The sequence below is a fragment of the Pelodiscus sinensis genome, chromosome 8 (genome assembly GCF_052426305.1).
Source record: "Pelodiscus sinensis isolate ZL-2025 chromosome 8, ASM5242630v1, whole genome shotgun sequence".
NCBI lineage: Eukaryota > Metazoa > Chordata > Testudines > Trionychidae > Pelodiscus > Pelodiscus sinensis.
Window position 1 is genome coordinate 26089204 of NC_143059.1, and position 22095 is coordinate 26111298.

Consider the following 22095-nt stretch of genomic DNA (forward strand, 5'->3'; position numbering starts at 1 on the left):
ATCTTTGTTCTTTAGTTTCCCATTTCAACTACAGCAATCTTTCAAACAATGTTAAAAGAGAAGAACATTAAGGGTGTTGCATCAGCTGTGCTTTTCTTTAAAGATTTTAAAAATCTAACCTTCTTGAATTAACACAGCTTCAAGGCTGATCCACTCATTCTGCTCACAGAAATGTGTATGGATTGCTTTTAATAGAGGAGATGAAATAAACTGAAAGTGAAATTGGGAAATTCTAACAGGGTACTATACTCACATTAAAGTCTACAAATATACTGAATGCATATTTCTTCCTTTATGTTAATATTCTTGGGGAAAACGTACTTGCTGTTCTGCTGCTTGTCATTTATTTGTGCTCCTCCCACCAAAAAAGCCCCATATTTTTTCAGTGGAGACAATAACGAGCTCCCAAATGAAGATTAAAAAAAATTAAAAATATAGAAATGTTTCAAAATGAAATAAAAATATGCACAGGTTAAAATGGGCAAAGAGACTCTCCAGTCAAGCTCCAGGATTGGCATAGTTTATTCATCAGCATCATCAACAACCATGGGCTCAAAGTCCGTTGGTGTCCAATGCCTCCCTCACTATTTCCTTCCATCTTTCCCTGTCCAGTGCGGAGTGGCATATTTTCTGTAGACTAGCTCTGCACCGATCTACTATATAATCTACCCATTCTCTGTGGGGTTTGCCTCTCCTATTCAGGCCATCCATTATGCCGAATACCAGAGTCTTAACTTTTCACTCATCGTTCATTCTGCAAATATGCCCGAATAGCTGTAACTTCCTTTGTATAACTTTCTGCAGTAGATTCTCTTTTGGCTATATCATCCTATATAATTACTCATTGATGACCTTCTGCATCCATCTTATTCTCAGGATCTTTCTATAACAACGCCTCTTGAATGCCAATAACCTTCTCTATGAATCTTATGTTATCACCCATGTCTCAGATCCATACAACATGCTGATAAATACAAACGTTTTCAAGATGCTCAGCTTCGTTCCTAAGCTAATTGCTTTACTTTTCCAGATCTTATCCATCGTCTTCAAACTCACTCTTGCTTTCGCTATTCTAGTCAGAATATGTATTTCCAAATTATTTAATGTTGTCAGTCTATATAGATTGTCAGCTAAATTTTGTTTCAATCTCTTACAAATAGTAAAAATAGAATAACTGAATACTTTCCCCTAAAGTTACCCTTTCCTGTCTAATTACTGTTTTCGCCTGAATTTTTGGGAGTAAACAAGTATACAGTTTATACTATAAATGGGTTACACATTGTGCCCTGTGATAGGAATTGATTGAAAGAGACATACCTGTGGGCACAAAGTCTCTATGTGATTAGCTGCCATTTGGACAATTTTTATTCCATCTTCATTGGTTGACAGTGAACAAGCAAGATTAGCCACCTTAAAGAAAAAAAATAAACTAAGTATGCATTCATTTTCATATAAGTAAATTGCATAAAATAAATATTTTCTTGCTAAACTAAAATAAATCTATGCAATAAACCTCATATTGATGATGTAAAGAACATGTTGGAATAAGAAACAGGACTATGTAGCACTTTAAAGACTAACAAGATGGTTTATTAGGTGATGAGCTTTCGTGGGCCAGACCCACTTCCTCAGATCAAATAGTGGAAGAAAATAGTCACAGCCATATATACCAAAGGATACAATTTAAAAAAAAAAATGAATACATATGAAAAGGACAAATCACATTTCAGAACAGAAGGGGAATGCGGGGGGGGGGGGGGGAGAGAAGGAAGGTGAATGCCAGTGAGTTAATGATATTAGAGGTGGGGAAGGGTAGATGTCTGTGAGTTAATAGTATTAGAGGTGATAATTGGGGAAGCTATCTTTGTAATGGGTAAGATAGCTGGAGTCTTTGTTAAGTCCCCTGAGGAGAGTGTCGAATTTTAGCATGAATGCCAGTTCAGAGGATTCCCTTTCAAGTGCAGATTTGAATGTCTTCTGAAGTAGGATGCAGGTTAGCAGGTCATTGAGACAGTGTCCTTTCTGGTTGAAATGACAAGCAACTGTTTTTTCTTTGTGATCCTGTCTAATGTCTGTTTTGTGGGCATTGATTCTTTGGCGAAGTGTCTGAGACGTTTGTCCAATGTACATAGCAGACGGACACTTCCGGCACATGATAGCATAGATTATATTTCTGGAGGCGCAGGAATGTGTGTTCTTGATCTTATAACTCACTTGGTTAGGTCCAATAATGGTGTCAGCAGAGTGAATATGTGGACAAAGCTGGCAGCAGTGTTTGTTGCAAGGGAAAGTACCAGGGTTGGTATTAGTGTGGTATGTCCTGTGGTTGTTGGTAAGAATCATCTTAAGGTTAGGTGGTTGTCTATAGTAGACTATGGGTCTGTCTCCCAGAGCTTCTTGGAGTTTAGTGTCCTGTTCCAGTATAGGTTGTAATCTATTGATAATGTGTTGGACAGGTTTAAGTTGGGAGCTGTAGGTGATGACAAGTGGTGTTCTATTGTTGGTTTTCTTGGGTCTGTCTTGAAGTAGATGGTTTCTAGGTATTCGTTTGGCTCTTTCAATTTGCTTTTTTATTTCTCCGGGTGGGTAGTTGAGGTTTATAAATGCTTGGTAGAGATCCTGAAGTTTCTGGTCTCTGTCTGCGGGATTAGAGCAGATGCGGTTGTATCGAAGGGCTTGGCTATAGATGATGGATCGTATTTGATCTGAGGAAGTGGGTCTGGCCCACGAAAGCTCATCATCTAATAAACCATCTTGTTAGTCTTTAAAGTGCTACATAGTCCTGTATTTTGTTTCAGCTACACCAGACTAACACTGCTACATTTCTATCACTATGTTGGAATAAGGACACTATGACTGTTGAAGAAAGGAAATGTGAAAAAAGAAGAACCAAGAAATCTTATGAACTTTCCCTGATTAGGGTCTCAGTACTCAATTTTTCTCCAGAATGATTGCTGGTGATAACATTTGTCCCAAATGCTATTAAGAAGCTTGAAATTGCATGAGTTTTTAGCTAGCTACCTTGTGGCTGCTTTTATTTTTTCTCACAGGCCTTCTGTCTATGTTGCCTTCCCGTTTTTTCCAGCTTTCACGTTCCTAAACTTTAAACTTTATTCATGATCTGCCATTGCGTGAGTGGGTAGAGTGGTCTGTTTGACAGACACAGGGGACTAACTTCTGTCTTCACAGTTTTTTATTAATACAACTTACTTCAATATGTTGGGGTTTTGTAACCAAAATAGATAAACCAGTATCTCCTAGTACAGATAGGGGTCTGTCTAAAGGTGCTTTATACCATTATAGTTTATTTATGTTACTATTTGGCATATGGCAAATGCAGTCCACTCTTCCCTGGGCAGGTCTTCAGGTGGTTTCACCGCCTATCTGTGAGATGTCTGCATATGAAAGAAGAAGGGGCATATTTGCTTCTGCTGTGCATGGCAGCACACAAAAGTGGTAAATGGAAGCTGGGCATAGGATCAGATGAAGCTGTAGGACTTGCAGCTGCATGAATCCTCCCATTCTCCACCTCCACATGTCACAAAAACTCCCCATATCTGTTGTTTCACCCATTAGGCTTCATATGCATCCATCAAATGTCTACTCTGGCTGCTTAGACCTGGGGCTGGGTTATGAAATACAGTCTTCTTGATAGCCCTAATAAATATGACCCTTTAGTATGTACACATATTTAATATTTACTCAAAGCTTTACACATTGCAAATCTTGTAACAATATCAACAATTTCATTTTCATTTCCCAAACTCCAGGGACATTATTTCCACAGAAAATGAACAAACATTCTTTTACCACCAATTATTATTATACTAATTTTACAACGAGAAAAAAATAAACAAAAGAGTAAAGAGTTTTGCCAGTCTCAGCATTCCAAAATCATCAATAATGCTCCCAAAATAATGAGATTGGTTTAAAAACCAGAATTTTAAAAAAAAAGGTAGGTTCTTTTGGATTTGTCTTCAAGATTCTGATGTTGTAAGGATCACATTTTCAAGCTTTTTGCCAAAGAAGTCTCGAGTTTCATCTTTTAAAAGATGAAAACAGAGTCAAAGGAAAACACCTCAAATTACAAGACTTGTGAATCACTTGTGCATTGGCAACAATGCAAGAGTCAGTGTAACAACTGGAGTTGTATTTCCTGCATTGCAGTCTTATCCTCAGTGGACAATACAAGGCTGCTATTTAGATGAGATATGCCATATGTAATAAAAAATAACTAAAAAGGTTATTTGAAAGCACTAGCTCAATGTGCTGTTGCAATCATTTACAACTTTAGGAACTATTAGAAAAGAGACAGATAATAAGACAGAAAATACAATAACGCTACTATACGCATAAATGTTATTTGCATGCCTGTAATAATTCTGGTTACCCCTTCTCAAAAAAAGAGATATTTGAATAGGAAAAAGTATATAGAAGGGCAACAAAATGGTTAAGAATAAGGAACAGCTTCCAGATGAGGACATATTAAAAAGCTTGGAAATTATTAAATTTAGAAAAGAGAGGGTCAATAGGGGACATGACAGAAGTCCATAAAATAATGAATCATGTGAAGAAAGTGAATTGTGACATTATTTGCCCTTTCATATAACACAAGATCCATTCACTCAATTGAATTAAAAGGCGGCAGATTTAAAACAAACAAAAGGAAGTACTTCACACAACGCACAATCCACTTAGGAAACTCATTGCTAGGAGAAGTAGAAGGCCAAAAGTGTAACTGGGTTCAAAAGAGAATTAGATATGCTCATGGTTCCACAAGTGGCTATTATCCAAGATGGTCAGGGAAGCAACACTATACCCTGGGTGTCACTACACCTCTGAGGGTATGTCTACACTTGCACCCTCTTTCGAGAGAGGGATGCAAATGAAGAATTCTAAATGGCAGATGAAGCCGGGATTTAAATATCCCGTACTTCATTTGCATATTCACGTTATGGCGCTATTTCAAAATAGTGCTATTTCGAAATAACAGATGTTGTTAAGATGCGGTTATTTTGAGAGAAAACCCTTCTCTTGAAATAACTGGCAAACCTCATTGTATGAGGAATAAGGGTTATTTTGAGAGAAGGGTTTCTCTCAAAATAACCGCACCTTAACAGCGTCTGTTATTTCGAAATAGCGCTATTTCAAAATAGTGTTATAATGCATATATGCAAATGAAGAGTGGGATATTTAAATCCCGGCTTCATTTGCAAATGAAAGAGGGTGCAAATGTAGACATACCCTGACACTCTGACTGCCAGAAGCTTGGACTGGATAATGGAGGATGACTCACTTGAAAGTTGCCCTGTTTTGTTTATTCTATATGAATCATTTGACAAGAGACACTATCAGAAGGCAAGATATAAGGCCTGAACCCTTGGCCTGACCCAGTATCACCATTCTTAGGTATAGATTGCACCATAAAAAGTTATAAACATTTTATTAATTCTAAAAAAGCGCTCACTTGAAAAGTTATTTTGCCTGGCTGGTCTGACATCAGGATTCCTTTGCAGTCATATTTGATAACTAACATGTGTAATTATGTACTTTTAAAAAATAATTGACTTTTTGTTTGCTCCACACATTGAACTATCCATGTAGGCTAATATAACCACTTTCAAGTACATTATATTCATTTACATTGCATAAATATACTATCACATATAAAGAAACATTCAAAAAGCTTAAGTGTAAAAATCATAGCTCTTCTCCTAAAGCAGTGAAACAAAAATAAAAAAACAAAAGTTTTTTGAAACTATGATCAATGTGGTATCTGTCATCAACTTATGTATGGGAGAAAAACCCTCCCAGCTTTTAAAGCTGAAGGGCCCAATTCCCTGGTACAGCAAAGGACTATATGATGTGAGGCTGTCTGGGAGGTGTACAAGTATCTTCAAGTAACTCATTGCTGTCTGGGCTGCAATCCAGCACCTGGCATAAATCTGATCAATCTGAAAACTAACTCAGTCTGTGTAGGGAGGCTTCAGTCCCTATAGACCTTTACAGCCACTACGGATCAGTCAAGCATATGTTACCCTGGTCATACTCATCTGGCTATAAAAAAGCCAGAAAGGAAAAGTATGGTAGAATGCATTGTCATTCCTCTGTGTCCAAGAATCCTGAAACATGTACTTATAATTTGGTTTTGGAATGCTCTCTAGAGCCAGAAAGATTCAGGTACAAGACATGTTAACTGAATATCTGACACAGAATCACATTCTTCCTGTGTTGACTCTTCAATCACAAGTAGCATTTCCCTAGAGTTGGGCACTTTCATAACTGCATCCATATTGATGATAAAGCACAATTAAAAAATAAGGGAATAAAAAGTGAGGAATTATATAGGCATGTGTTCCACTAGTAACAGAAAATAGGACTTTTACATGTGAAAAATGACAAATTCACAGGACAAAAACATATTTTATAAGAGTCTAAGAGGGTATTTCATAGAATAATAGAATGCTAGGGCTGGCAGAGATCTCAGGAGGTCGAGTCCAGCCCCCTGCCCAAAGCAGGACCAATCCCAACTAAATCATCCCAGCCAGGGCTTTCTCAAGTCAGGATTTAAAAACCTCTAGGGATGGAGATTCCACCACCTCCCTAGGTAACCCATTCCAGTGCTCCACCACCCTCCTAGTGAAATAGTTTTTCCTATTTCTCAGTCAAAATATTTTAGAGCAATCAAGTAGTAAATAGTTGTGTTCCTTCAGGGATAAATTATTTTATTGTTTTACAACTATTCTGCTGGGGACCAGTGATTCCTGTCAATGGAGCAATACCAAAGATAAATTTGGCCCTTCATTAGTCATTGTGACTTAACACTAGAAAATAAATTAAATTTGTTTTTAACGAAATGGGTAGAAATGCCTGTGATTCATACTTGATTAGAATGTCTGATGAATCTTAATCATAGTATATGGGCCCCAACCATCAACACACTGATCCCGAGAGATTTTGTCCTCCATCCTTGTTATTCACAGAGATCTCCTTGAGCTGTTGTTTTTTGGTTTTTGTGGGTTTTTTTACACCCCACTCTACATGAAGCATAAGCACATGAGCCATGAGTACAAAACAAAGGTGGAAACAGGCATATGGGAATATAAAAAATGTACCCAAGCCTCTGGCGAGGCTGTATTACAGATCATTAAAACCTTTCACTCGGTCTCTATTGATACCGTTAAATTTTGCTCCAAGAAGCTAACCAGGGTGTAAACAACTTCATCAATCCTGAGTGCCTATAGCCCACAGAAGAACCAAGCTTTGTGAAGAACTAACATCTTCCTTGGCTCAAAAGATCACATATGTGTGTGCCTCCCAAAGGGCTGACAAAGCCACTGCCACTCATCTTCTCACTCTCTGGGGCTTCTTGCTGCCTGGTCCTGTTAGGCCAGCTCCCTGGTCTCCCCCAGCATAGGCACCAACCTGAGATCACTGCTGCCTCAAAAAGCAGTACAGACACTGAATCTCTTCAGATCCAAGGAAAGCATAGTTTAGGGCCCAGCTTCCTGGGATACTACTCCCCAGATGGGAACAGAACCCCAAATGAATTATTTAGGTAAGTTCCCTTTAGCAATGAAAGGGGGAAAGTACACACTGATTGTTCCCTGAGATAACAATTATCTACACTGTGCTTGATAGAAAATAAAAGTGATTTTATTAAGTACAAGCAGTAGGATTTAAGTGGCAATAAGTGAGAACAAGCAGAGCAAAGTAGATTACAAACTCAAAATAACAGAAAACACTTAGCTAACTCTAACACTGAAACTTATTACACAAACTTATTACAAACTCACCCTAAAACTTTTTTTTCCAGCGAAGCCTTCCAAAACAGGGTTGTTCCTCACCCTGGGGTCTTTGGTTCCTTCCCTTGGGTGTGCCAGCCAAAAACAAAAAGCTCCTAAGTTTTCCAATATTTCAAAGATTCCCCATTTTGCAAGGGAAACTACCTGTCCAGTCCCTACCAGTTAGGAAGATCACATGACTTCCTAGGACCAACCGCTGCTAAGACTCAAAAGACAAATGATTCTTTTTAGAGTTGATAAGACCTTGACAGAAACACCCTTAATCGTTAGCCTTTGCATCTTTACAACCATGAAACATTCCATACTCCATATGGCTAACTTTACACAGAAGAATGGTACATACACCAAAATAAGATATACAGAACAAGTGGATTAGCACATGAAGATTGATAGGTTATATGAGATAATTTGCTCAAAGCACCTCTGAATTAGGCACATCTGTGTTCACAAGTCCACTTTCTAAAGCACAGAGGAGAGGATCCATCACAACGTGCATGTGGGCTTCTCAAATAGCCTGGATCTGCTTCTCCTATACTAGCCAATATATGCCTGCTTTCCATGAGTTCAGTATATTCTTCGAGAGGAGAAAATATAAAATTAATAATACAGTAAAACCTGTGTTATTCAGCATGCTCGGAGATTAGGGTGTTCCAGTTATCTAAAAATTCCAGTTATCGGAAGGTCCCATCAACCTAGGAAAAACTAATGGACAATAATAGTAAAACTCAGGTTTTTAATATTGGTAGTTTTGTAGTTGAGACAGTTGGTCTCACATTTCTATTTTGAGTTAAAGATGATTAAATAAAAAATTGTTAAGCCAATCATAGTAAACCAAGCCAGGCCTGTATGCCTGAAGACGTGACAGTATTGTGGCTGGGGGCAATGCCGGTTAACAAAATTTTCTGGTTAACAGAGTGCCGGATAATAAAGGTTTCACGGTATATGACAGATATTAGATACATTACTTTATGCTCTGGTGAAGGCGTTCGGATACTAAGGCAATGGGGACAGTATGCCCACACATAGAATAGAATAGAATAGAATAGAATAGAATAGAATAGTGCAGTATTACCGATAGGTATAACCTGCTCCTTAAACCTGATTGATTTTTAGACTGCAAAGGAACTAAAAAACAATATTCATCAATGTTCACGCTCTGTGAAAAAATGATGCATTAAAACACATTTGTTTTCTATTCGTTAGTTGAAATAAAGCTCTTTTATGAGCACTTAAATCTGCTGTTTCACATGCACCATAGATTTAGAATCAGACTTCTATAATTCCTGCTTTTTTGTCACTATAATTCAACGAACCACTAATTTTTCCATGCTAGGAATGGTTCAGAAAGGAGCAGAAAGAGCTGTCTGTTTAAAATATATACCAGTTAAAGTAAGGCAATCATACAGCAAGTGTGCATGACGGAGTGACAAACATGCATGCACGTATGCGCGGAACAAAAAAAATGAGCCTGTCACTGAGCATTCATGTCTACAATCGATGAGCTGGAGAAGAAACACAACATTGTTTGGTGATGTCCATTTACCATATGCAGCATGCAGATATCTGAACTTCAAAGACAATGAATGGTACTTTGTTCACCACTGTGGTCACTAAGCTCAGCAAGGATGGGTGGATACCTGGCTTTTTCAAGTTTTACTTTTACTTAAGTTGCTAATTTGTGAGCACTTCAACTATTCCCAATTTAATGTTTTTAAGCACCAAGCTCCAAGGTTGCAATCCCATCAGCATTACTCTCCTCCCCTCCCCAATTCACCTTCTAATAACATGTAATTACACTGTAAGTGTAAATCATACATTTTCACGTTGTTCCCTTTGCAATAGCTAATCTATAAAAAACAAAACAAAAACAGAGTGGACATGTTGGATATGATTTTAACCAGAATAATGCTGTTCTTGCTGTTTTATGGGCCATTAGCTCCGAAAATGTAATAAAGAAATCAATAGTTTAAGGAGAATAATGCAATGTGCACTGAATATACAAGAGGCACTAATAGGCTGTGTCTACATTGGCCCCTATTCCGTAATAGGGATGCTAATATAGCACTTTGGAATAGGCAAATCCATGGGGGATTTAAATATCCCCCGCGGCATTTGCATTTTCATGGCTGCCGCTTTTTTCCGGCTTGTAGATAAGCCGGAGAAAAGCACCAGTCTGGACACGATCCTCCGGAAAATAAGCTCTTTTCCGGAGGATCTCTTATTCCTACTTGAAAGTAGCCAACAAAAAAAAAGCGGCAGCCATGAAAATGCAAATGCTGCGGGGGATATTTAAATCCCCCGCGGATTTGCCTATTCCAAAGTGCTACATTAGCATCCCTATTACGGAATAGGGGCCAATGTAGATGTAGCCATACAGTTTTGTATTGTTTTATATAAAAGGGATTGCTCTTAAAAATAAAAATCACTACATATGACTGACTGAAAAGATTAAAAAATCACAATCAAAATAATAAATACACTAGTCCCCAACGTCTGTTACTAGATATGCATTAGCTTTATACTTACTCACTGAAAGGTCATTCAAATTCTTAATACAGAAATGGAATGATATGTAATTACACATTTGCCCTCTCCAGTCCATATAAGACTCTGGGTAAAATTCTGGCTCCAGTGGGGTCTATATGAGCGTTGCCATTGACTTCAATGGAGAGTCAGGCTTTTACCTCGTGAGGTATGGAAGCTCCAAAAAGGTACTTGCATTGCCTTCACACTGGACTAGCATATAATGAGAAAGTCTACTTCATGCTCAAGGGCAGGGAAAATCAAACTCAGGCATTGCACAGCAGGCAGACATGGTGCTATTAGAACAATGGGCAGTTTACGTAATGCTCCCAGTCCCTTAAGTAGTTCTCATAGTAAGATTTTTTATTCTCTTTCACTAAACCTGTGCTGGTAGCATGAATTATTACAGTCCTAACGATGCAGAAATCATATTCCAGCACATCTACACTACGAGCTTGGGATGCAGAGTGATTCCTAACTCACTTAGGGTATGTCTACACTACCACCCTAGTTCAAACTAGGGTGGTAATGTAGGCAACCGGAGTTGCAAATGAAGCCCAGGATTTGAATTTCCCGGGCTTCATTTGCACGAGGAGTAACGTTAGTTCGGACTAGGAAGCCTAGTCCGAACTACCTAGTTCGTGCCGCGTGTAGCCACGCGGCACGGAGTCCGCACTAGCGGACATTTAAAAATGGCAACTCCCGGCAAGATGCAAATGAAGCCTGGGAAATTCAAATCCTGGGCTTCATTTGCAACTCCGGTTGCCTACATTACCACCCTAGTTCGAACTAGGGTGGTAGTGTAGACATACCCTTAGATATTCTCATACTAGCTCTCATCTGAGCAATTATTATTTTATATTAAACTAGCAGACATACCCAGCATTGCCCAGGATGTACAGGGCAGGGGGCTGGTGGTTGTAGTAAGTTGACGGTTCATAACATGGAGTCAGCAGGCCTGAATAGAGGCCTGTAACATAAAAACAGCAACTGGCCTGCAATCTAGTGAGCAAGACTTTGGTTCAGTAACATAGGAGACGAGAAAGAGGCCCTACTGATAACTGTGTGATTGTGTAAATTAGGTCGATCATGGAAGGACATAGGGAGGCACCAAGTACAGTCTGTAAGCCAAAGGGGACTGGCAGAACATCTTAATAAGAAATGTCTTGGTACAAAGACTCCCCAAAAACTAATGCACGTGCCGACCTAGGCTCAGGACCAGGTTGAGATTGACAGCATGAAGGTTAGTAAGTAAGCCCCCCTTCCATAAGGTGAGGGGTGGTAACTAGGCAACAGAGGGTGGCAACCTGGTATGTAAAGAAGTGATGTAAGTTGCTTGTACCAGTCTATAAAAGGACACCACAAAGGGTTCTCTCTGGCCAACCTGGGGGAGGGTGCACTAGGCACCTGAAATGGCAGGTGTTATCGCCTAGACTTACAGAATGCAGTGGCTTAACTATGGCTAACTGCTGTTAATATCTATTATTTGGTGATAGGCCTGCTATGTGTTGGTACATTGTCAACTTGTGCCAAATGCACAATGGTTTAGCATTGAGAATTTCTGCTAACAACTGTTAGTGCATCACATTTGACAATAAACCTGCTCGATGATTTTACCCTTGCCTGCATCTGTTGTTTCTGGGGGCTTTCACAGATTTCCTGCATTGACCCAAGTGCACGGGGTCTAACACTTTAGATAAAGGGAGCACTGACATTGATGCATGCAGCCAACACTTTATCATCGCTGACAGAGTAGAAGTCCTGTCAGGAGCGTGCTGGGACAACCCCAAGAATCCTGACCAGATGATACTGAGATACTGACAGTACGGACCACTCAAGTACGACACTGGTGTGAGGGTTGCAGGTCTCAGGGAAGGATATTAGGGATGCGTGTGGGAGAGGAGGGAGTGCAGGAAGCTGAGGGTGCAGGGGGTTACAGGGGTGAGGGCTGAGGGGTTAAGAATGGGCTCAGGTTGGAGGGGCTGTCTTGCACAGGACTTTTCTTTCCTCTCCAGCCTTCCTGGCTTCCAGGAGACCTTTTTTCTGTCCCCATCCTATCCCCCACTGCCAAAAGCTTCTCTCCCTGCCCCACCCACAGTGCTGCAGCCAGGAGCCAGGAGGGGGGAAAGGGTGTAAGGCAGGGAAAGTATTCACTTAGTGTGCTAGCAGGCAAGATGGCAGAGCCCCAGTCCAGTTGGCCAACTCCCTTGGTGGTACAGCTGCCCCCAGTGATATTGCTGCAGGATAGCTTCCCCCTGCACAGCTAGGAGCACAGCCACCACCCAATGCCTGGGGCCAGGTGATTCTGTTGGCTCCCCTGCAGCTTTCTGATTTTGTTTGTTTGTTTGTTTATTTCTTTAAAGCCAAGGAAAAGGCAAATGAAGCAAAGTATTTTCTATAACAAGTAACTCAGAATGTTAAACTAACTTGGCTTGAAGCTTTTGTTTGCTTTCCACAAACTTTCAAGAGATCAAGTGGTTTCATTTCAGGTTTTTGAACAAGGAATCATTTTTTACTTTTTTGACTTTGATTTGTTGAAATTGACAAGTTCCCAAGAAGCACTTTAATTTGACAAAATGGTATTTTGCAGGAGAAAACTGTGTTAAAATATTTTCAACCACCTCTAAGCCCAAATGCACTTGCTCTCCAACTTGTAACATTGTTGCTTATCATAACCTTTTGTTTATGGTCCTTTGGCCAATTTTCAGTCCACATTACATTATTCCTATTCAGGGAAGTTTTAATTAAGTTTCCAAATATGATTGGTTGAGATAGCATCAAGTGCTTTACTAAAATCCATATATATTATATCTACTGCACTCTCTTCATCCATTAATTTTGTAATTCTATCGTAAAAGCAATCAGGTTTGTCTGGCAAGAGTTATTGTTAATAAATCCATTCTGCGTATATCTCCTGGTTCTATTATCCTCAAGAGAATCAGTTATTTTTCTGTAAATATTTCTTCCATTTGTTTAGAGATACAAATTAGATTTACAGTATACTGAATATCATAGTCACTTTTATTTCCTTCCTCCCCTTCCCACCTTCAAGCACTACTGCTTGCTTCCCCCCCCCCCCCCATCATTCCTGTACTTCCCAATGCTCCATGATTTTTCAAATACAATTATCAGTGGTACTTTAAATCAAATAACTAATTCCTTTCATTCCCTATGCTGCATGCCATTTAATAGGCAGATCTGAATGTGTTCCAATGTTCCTAATATTCCACATGACCATTGTCAACAAAGAGAAGTCAATGCCCCAGGGAAAACAGAAAATTATTATACAGTGTTTTGAAACGAATCTATATATGCTTTGTAAAAACAATGAGAAGTTATGTGCACCTTAAAAACTAACAGATTTATTTGGTAATAAGCTTTTATGAGTAAAAAACACATTGTTAAATGCTCAAAGAAATCTGTTAGGGTACGTCTACACTAGCCCCCTAGTTCAAACTAGGGAGGCTAATAAGGGCAACTGAAATTGCTAATGAAGCATGGGATTTAAATATCCCGCGCTTGATTAGCATAGTCCCGGCAGGTCGCCATTTTGGAAACTGACTAGCCTGAAGTAACTGCCCACGTCTATACGCGGCAGAGAAGCGGGATTCCGAGATAAACCCCTTAGTTCAAATTAACTGTTACTCCTCGTGGAATGAGGTTTAACAGTTAATTCGAACTAAGGTGTTTATCTCGAAATCCCGCTTCTCTGCCGTGTGTAGACGCGGGCAGTTACTTCGGGCTAGTCAGTTTCCAAAATGGCGACCAGCCGGGAATATGCTAATCAAGCGCAGGATATTTAAATCCCATGTTTCATTAGCAATTTCAGTCGCCCTCATTAGCCTCCCTAGTTCGAACTAGGGGGCTACTGCAGATGTAGCCTTAGTCTTTACAATTCACAGGACTCCTTGTTTTTTTGGTTGTGGGTTTTTGTTTTGTTTTGTTTTGTTGTTTTGGGGGATTTGTTTGTTTTTTTCAGATATAGATTAACATGGCTACCCCTCTGAGACTCATGTATTGCATCATTTTATGATAGAATGATGCTAATCCACATTAATTAATATTAATTCACTGCCCAGATGTCATAAACAAAATACTCTCTCCTTAGTGAAGATTAAGGGGGCAGATCTTCAGCTTCTGTAAATCAGCATAACTCCATTGGTGTCAGTGGAGTACACACTAGGGCTGTGTCTAGACTCAGGTTTTTTTTGAAAAAAGTAGCCTTTTTTCGAAAAAACTTCACCTGCGTCTAGACTACAGCTGCGTTCTTTCGAAATTAAATCGAAAGAACGCGGCTTTTCTTTCGACGGCAGTAAACCTCATTTCACAAGGAAGAATGCCTTTGTTTGAAAGTGCTCTTTCAAAAAAAGGCGTTCTTGAATGCCAACAGGGTTTTTTAGAAAGAGAGCATCCAGACTCACTCGCTGCTTTCTTTTGAAAAAGCGGCTTGCTTTTTCGAAAGTTCCTCTTGCAGTCTAGACGCTCTTTTTCGAAAGAGGCTTGCAGTCTAGACATAGCCTAGATGGGAATCTGGCTGTTAATTTCAGAAAGTTGCAATGAGTTCTCACACAGTTAACATGTCCCAGTTTCCCCTGAGAACACACAAATGCTTAAAATGCATCTTGCCTTTTTTCTCTGTATCATGGATATGCAAGAGAAGGAAGCAACATAAAGGAACACGATATTCTATTTGATTCATCATCTTATGGTGTGCCTTTTTGCCATGTGCCTAAAATTGTTGAGAACCATATCAACATCCAGTATATTGTATAGGAGAAGAATGTGTTCGCCACTTCACTAAAAACCTTCACTAAAATCTTGGAGGCTCCAAAGCATAGCAGCCAAATTGAAGGGTTGTGGTTTCCAAGAGATGGAAAGGTGCCACTTTCCCCCTTTTGCTAATGTTGGGGCATCTATACCACTTTTGCTACTTTTTTATCCATTACTGAACTATGCAGCTAAGAGGAGGGCCTGGCTTACAGCTGCTGTCAAGCCTGGAATTTAAATATACTCTCAAATAAAAGATCACATAAATCAGTAGCAAACTTATTTACTGTGTTGTTTTCTTCAAAAACAGAATGATTTAAGATCAAGCTGCCATAACATAATTTTCAAGATAGACTGTTAAGGTGAACAATTTATGCTGTACGAAAGCCACACAGAATAACTATACTAACTAGAACAGAGATCATGACTTTTTCTTATGAAAACTCTAGACAACTTATCAATTTTATTAACACTTGCCTGATGTAGATTCAATCAACTGTTATTTTTTACCCTTGTAATGAAAGTTAAAACAATAAGATCTATTTCTAGATGAGACAAGGGAGGGAAGAAAATATGATGAGTTCTAGCAAATAAAGTGTCTGGCAAAACATTATTGCTCCAGAGATGAAAATGTTTTAAGATACATGCTGGAGATAATATTACTTCTAGGTAGCAAGTTTTCACTCCTTGCAGTTATTCAATAAACAGAGAAAACCTACGGCAGACCAGATGATGTATTAATTTTGACTAGAGCAAAAAAATCAACAATGTTAGTCACAAAAGAATAAGTTTAATATTAGTAAGACTATGTTTCCCTACTCAGAGGCAGAAGACTTTAAAGTGACTATAAAGTGAATTTACAAAGTCTATACATTTTCATAATGAGTAGATAAACATCTGATAAAAGTAATAAAAAACACCACAAATTTTAAATTTCACTTTGATACCAACACTCACATCAGCTCAAATTCTATTTGTTAGACACTGTTGGCACAAACTTCTAATCTAACCCAATATGTTGCTATAGGAAAGTGGCTTTTTCCGACACACAGTTATTAGACTCCCACCTTTCAGAAACATCTTTGTATTGGAAGGAATTGACACTAGATTTTTTGCACAAAAAATTCAAACAAAACATTGCACTGCCCATGGATAATGGAAGCCAGTTGTGTCAACATATGCAGCTGTATCTGAGACCCTGCCAGAAAGTTTGGTATTTGGCACACTTCCCTCTTTTCAGTTTGTTACAATGCATTTAACCTCTCACATACTATAACTGCAATATAAGGCACTCACTAGTGTGTAACACAGACATTCAAGCATAGTCTTTACAAGACATATTTTCAAATCCTATGATTTTGACTTCCTGACAGTCATTTCTTAAAATGTATAAGGTGAATAAACCAACTAACATTTTAAAAAACTAAACTTTATGAAGTTTGCTTTGTATCCACATCCTGAAAACACAATATGCTGGATATGGTGTTACTAACATTTTTGTTAACATAAACCATAAATACAATGCCTATGGCTTGGGAGGGAGAAGGATAGCTCACCTCAGGGTCAGGCCACTGCTGTCCAGTATGCTATACAGAGAGTAAAATATGATTCCTGGCTAGAGGAGCTTACAGTTCATCAGCCTCTGTTCTCTCTGATGGCCAACAGAGACTGACTTCAAAGACCACTGTCAGAATGGAATCTAAAATATGTCATCACAGTGCAGTACCACTGTTTAATATGACTACCATTGCTGCACCAAATAATTTGAGTTGAAAGGGATCTATAATCGGTTATCTAGGCCAGGGGCTCTCAAACTGTGGACTCTGGCTCACAGTGGTCAGGCGACTGCAGGAGAGCCAGCTTGGGCAGACTTCCTGTGCATGAGAGAAGCTTTGCTGCTCCCAGAGTGGAGGGTAAATACAGCATTAAAGTGTTACTTTGTTTCTTGCAGTACCATGGATAATACACAGTGCTGGGACTTAGGAGATCTGGGTTACTGTCACTGATGCAGACTTGCTGTACAAATCATTTATGCTCTAGTGGATCAATTCCTTATCCATAAAATGGAGATGTAAATACACCATTTCTCCCACTTTTTGTCTACTTCTTTTATTTTGATTATAAATTATTTGTAGTGGAGATTCTCTCTTCCTCCATGTATGTACAGTACCTGATATACTAGGACTCTGGTTTCAGTGGGGACCTCCATGTGTTTGAGTAATACAAAAGTCTCTAAAAGTATGTCTACATGGCAGTCGGGGAGTGAGGCTGCAGCACTTGTAGTCAAACACTACCTAGCTTTGACTGAGATAACTTGTTAAAAAGAGCAGTGATGCTACAGCAGCACAGGCAGCAGCTTGGGCTAGCTGCTCAAATATAAGCACAGCTGGGACCTTGAGTCTATACAAAGCACCTAACTCATGCTGTTGACCAAGGCTGCTGCAGTTTCTCTACTATTCAGCCCACAGCTGTGTAGCCATTCCCTCTGACTGTTAGTTTTGGAACACCCACTTAATTCATTATGGATTTACAAAAACTCTGTGGCAGGATTAGCCCAGGGTTACACAGCATACCTGTGCTAGAACAGGATTAGAATCCAGTTCCCCTGTGTCTACACCTGATCAAGATCAGAGTGCTCCCAACCCAGTGAATAAATGTCTGCATTCAGTTCTCTCATGACACCACAAGACTGCAAGTAGCACAAACCTAATAGTGAGTGATATGCTTGTTATCGATCACCTCCCAAAGCTTGTGCAACAGATTACATGCAATATGCAATCTGTGGCCCTACACAGTGTTGCATCCACATGGATACATCTGCCTTACTATTCTTCCTGCTGTCTGCCAAAATTGATTTGCACACAGCTGACACAGCTGATGCTTACACTCATGTAGAATTAATGCTCTGACAACTGATCTATGCATTTGTTGGTTGTGAATTTAACTATATTTCTTACACATCTTTCCAAGTCAACAAATTAAAGTGACAGGAAATTGAAAGATTCTCATGAATGGCCTGGACACTTCAGATGGAACACAGGCACATTTTTCAGATCTACATAAATATAGGCAGTGGGCCATGGGGTGGGTATTCCTGTGAGTTTAGTAAATATTATCCTTGTGTTATTGACAGACAACCAGAGAGAGGTGAATCAAGTTGCCTGAAGGGTACTGTGAAGTTGACATTAATCTGTTACATAATTTGAGCCAACATTTTAAGAGGTGGTTGCCTAATGTTAGGCCCCAATATATGTGACCTGATTTTCAGCAACTCTTAAAAACAAATTCATAACTTAAAAATGCCTGAATATATTCTATACACACAAACCAAAAACAGTTTGTGAGGGAAGATATTAATCATGAGAAAACTGCAGTCAAAAAGAATTTTGTCCAAAGGAGTTATGAACAACTGAAAAAGGGACAAAAGGGGCTTACAATTTGCAATTCAATCACTGCTTTCACTATAAATCATAAAAACAAAATATGCTGTGTAGAATGCATAGTTTTGTCTGTTGTAAATTGGGGTTTCCATTCTCAGGACTCCAAATTGGTCCACTATGTGCAGGAACTTGAAAAACATCAAGGTTAGTCACAGCATACTCTTTCCTTCTGCTCTTCAGTTACAGCTTATCGATATGATGCACATATCTTCTATAATATGTTCTTTTTGCTTCTATTCTTAAACAACTTTAACATACACAGATTATGTGGTGGTACATTTTATTCATATACCAGGAATCAGGAAGGTTACTAATAATTAATACTTTTAAAGGAAAAGGCTGAACTCATGTATACAAAACTTCTATTAATCAATACATTATGTGTATTTATTAATACTATATGCATTTTTACAGGACTTAATACTTATGTAGACAGGAATATTTGGTTTATAGTGCAAAACTTTATTCCTTTGGATTGAAAAACTGACCTCCAGTGGGCAATAAAGTAATTTCATGATGTTGCTTTTTTCAACTCACTTTCTACAATAATTTTCAACTTCAAACAAGATTTGATATATATGAAACACTGAGCCATTTTTAAACTACTGTCAAAACCTTTACAGTTATTTCTGTAAGTAGATGGAAAAGTACTTTAGGATACTTAGGCCTGAAAGTTATATAATGGCAATCTTATCATAATTAGTTGTTTTCTTAGGCCTGGCATAAAATTTTTTTCAAAACATATCGAATGAAGATGATATTTACCCTCTCACTCTAAGAGTTTGGTTGCTACCATCTGTTGAGATTCCCTCAGAGACCTTTTCTGGTTGGCTTATTCAGAGCACCTCATTCAGTTCTTGGGGAATGCAAGAAATAAATTCAACTCTAGACCCATCAGTGAGTTTTTTTTAATTGGCATATAGTCAACTATACTGCAGGTGATCATGCTGAAGCTTATGGGGTAAGCACCAGCCATACCATATATCCAATCCACATAATCAATCAGCTTACATTCATTTTTACATTTTGTATTGTTGGTTAATACATTGTATCACACATGTCATGACTAGAAGGTAATCATTCCTTATCTAGATCACTCCACTACAGGGTAGGCCACAGCTGCAAACTATCACGCATTGCTTACAAACCCACTATCTCTTTTCTACTAAGGCCCTATCAAGGGCAGGGGGTAAAGGGACATTTGATCAGGGCCTCAGGAAACAAAGGGAACTCAAATTTTGACATTTTTCTACTAAGTCATTTCCATGTATTATACACTTTGCAGTTATAACAAGACAACAAAAGAAGCTATTTACACTAGGGATGTGAGGGTACGTCTACACTACAGCATTATTTCAAAATATCTAATTTTGAAATAGTTACATATTGCCCGCGGTGGCCAGGATTGCAGGGGGATTGCTCCTGGGGAGTGTGGGGCGCAGGGCAGTGGCGGTGAAGGAGCACTCTCAGCCACCCTGGCACCCCAGTGACCCTCAGTTTTGTGTATCCCTCTGCAGGTGGTCAAAGCCATCAACATAGTGCTGCTCCACAGAGTCATCCGCCTCACTGATGTGTATGTGGTGATCAAGTGGTTTGGCGCCCTGGGCTTCCCCAACTCCGGGGGGAGGGGGCAATCGACAGGACACACATCCCCATCCATGCCCCGGCCCACCAGGCCTCCTCATACATAAACCGGAAGGGGTACTTCTCCATCATCCTGCAGGCCGTGTCCGACCACCGGGGCCAGTTCACGGACATTAATGTGGGCTGGTCCGACAGGGTGTACCGCAACTCCTCCATGTGCCAGAGGCTGCACGGCGGGACTTTCTTCCCCGACCGCCACATTGGGGTTGGAGACGTGGACATGCCAGTGTCATGGTGGGAGATGCGGTCTACCCCCTACAACCCTGGCTGATGAAGCCCTACACGGGACACCTCAGCCCCTCCTGGCAGGCCTTCAATGACAGGCTCACCAGGGCCCGCATCAGGGTCGAGGGGGCCTTTGGCCGACTGAAAGCACGGTTTAGGTGCCTCCTCACTCGCCTCGACCTCTTCCAGCACAATATTCCGCACGTGGTGGCAGTGTGCTATGTGCTGCACAATTTATGCGAGAGTAAGGAGGAGGCTTTCCTGCCAGCCTGGATGTCAGAGGCTGACCACCTGGCTGGCCAGTAGGCACAGCCCCACACGGCTGCCAGCTGGGAAGTCCTTCAGAGGGCTGTCCACATCCGGGAAGGCCTGCAGGAGAGCTTCCAGGCGGATAAGAACTTAAGTCCCCCTGGCGTGCCCCACTGAGACCTTGTGCCTTACATTCCACCCCCACCTCCTTCTCCTTTCCCCTCCCTAACCCCCCTTCCTGATATACAATAAAAACACCCATGTTGCCACAAAAAAAAAATCTCTTTATTTAACATAACTGGGGTGGGAGGAGGGGGGAAATGAGGGTGCGAGATGGGAGGGGGGAAACCTAGGAGGAGGGAGTTGGAAGGGGGAGGTTAGGGGAGGAAGGGGGAGGGGAAGCTCAGGGTTGGGGGGTCTTTCTGGCCCTCCCATCTCACAGCTGGCCCTCCCATCTCACTGTGGGTGCGGGGGCCTCGGCATTCCCAGGGGGGTGTATGGAGGGTGGAGCAGGAGGGATGGGGGGTGGAAGAAGCGGAAGGGGGAGCAGGAGTGGGAGGAGGAGCGATAGCTGGGGCAGCCACAAGGGCTGGAGCAGCAGGAGGCAGCAATTGGTCCGCCAGGGCCTGCAGGTGCTCGCAGAGGGCACAGCCCTGCTCCCGCAGGTCCCGCAAGCTCTCCCGCCGCAGCTGCAGGTCTTCTTGCATCCAGTGCTCCTGGCTGTGGACCTGCCATCCCTGCAACTGCAGCTGCTGTCTCTGGAACTCCTCCAGGTTGCGGGTGTGCCTGCTGGCCCGGGTGCAGGTGGAGGGTCCAGGCAGGGTGGTGCATCCTGCACTCACAGGTGCCGCGGCTGCGGTGAGACAAGAGAAGTGGTCAGTTCTCCCTGGGGACACTGTGGGTGAAACCCAGCCCCCCTCGGCAAGGCGAGGACAGCAGGTCTCCGCACCTGCTATCCCCGTGAGTGTGAGCTGGCCCAGGACTGCACTCCAGCCCCTGTGCTGCCTATAGTGCGGGGGGGGGGGGGGGGGGGCAGAAGAGATGTGCACTGCTTCTGTGTAGAGGAGGCGTCTGGAGGGAAGGCAGTGTGCAGTGTCTCTCCCTGGGGTCAGGAGCCTGTCATGTGCCTTCACGTGTACACGCGAGTGGGGAACAGGCCTGGGCCCCTGCATGGCACCCAGCTGGTGCCACATGTCCTGGATGGCACAACAGATGCACAGGTAGTCAAAGCCGATGCGCACAGTCCCTGGGTTCCCCCTCTTCCCTCCTCCCCTGTCCTGCATAAGGGGACCGTGATGGCACTCACATGTGGAGGCCTCCACAGCCTCGGATGAGGTAGCTGACGGGCTCTCCGGTTAGGCTCGGGGGTCCTAGGTGCAGGGCATGCTCCCTGCAGGCTCCTGGCTGCTGTCATCCTCCTCTTCCTCCTCTTCCCCTGTGTC

General features: G+C 41.1%; 1 protein-coding gene across 5 annotated transcripts in view; it reads right to left on the minus strand.

The window, feature by feature from the left end:
• CTNNA3 (catenin alpha 3) overlaps positions 1-22095 on the minus strand; it is a 1028503-nt gene that overhangs the window by 368762 nt on the left and 637646 nt on the right. For all 5 annotated transcript variants that reach the window (XM_089780114.1, XM_089780115.1, XM_089780112.1 and 2 more), the window contains one exon: positions 1318-1410. In XM_089780114.1, the coding sequence (XP_089636240.1) occupies positions 1318-1410 (93 nt within the window). The remainder of the gene's footprint in view (positions 1-1317; positions 1411-22095) is intronic.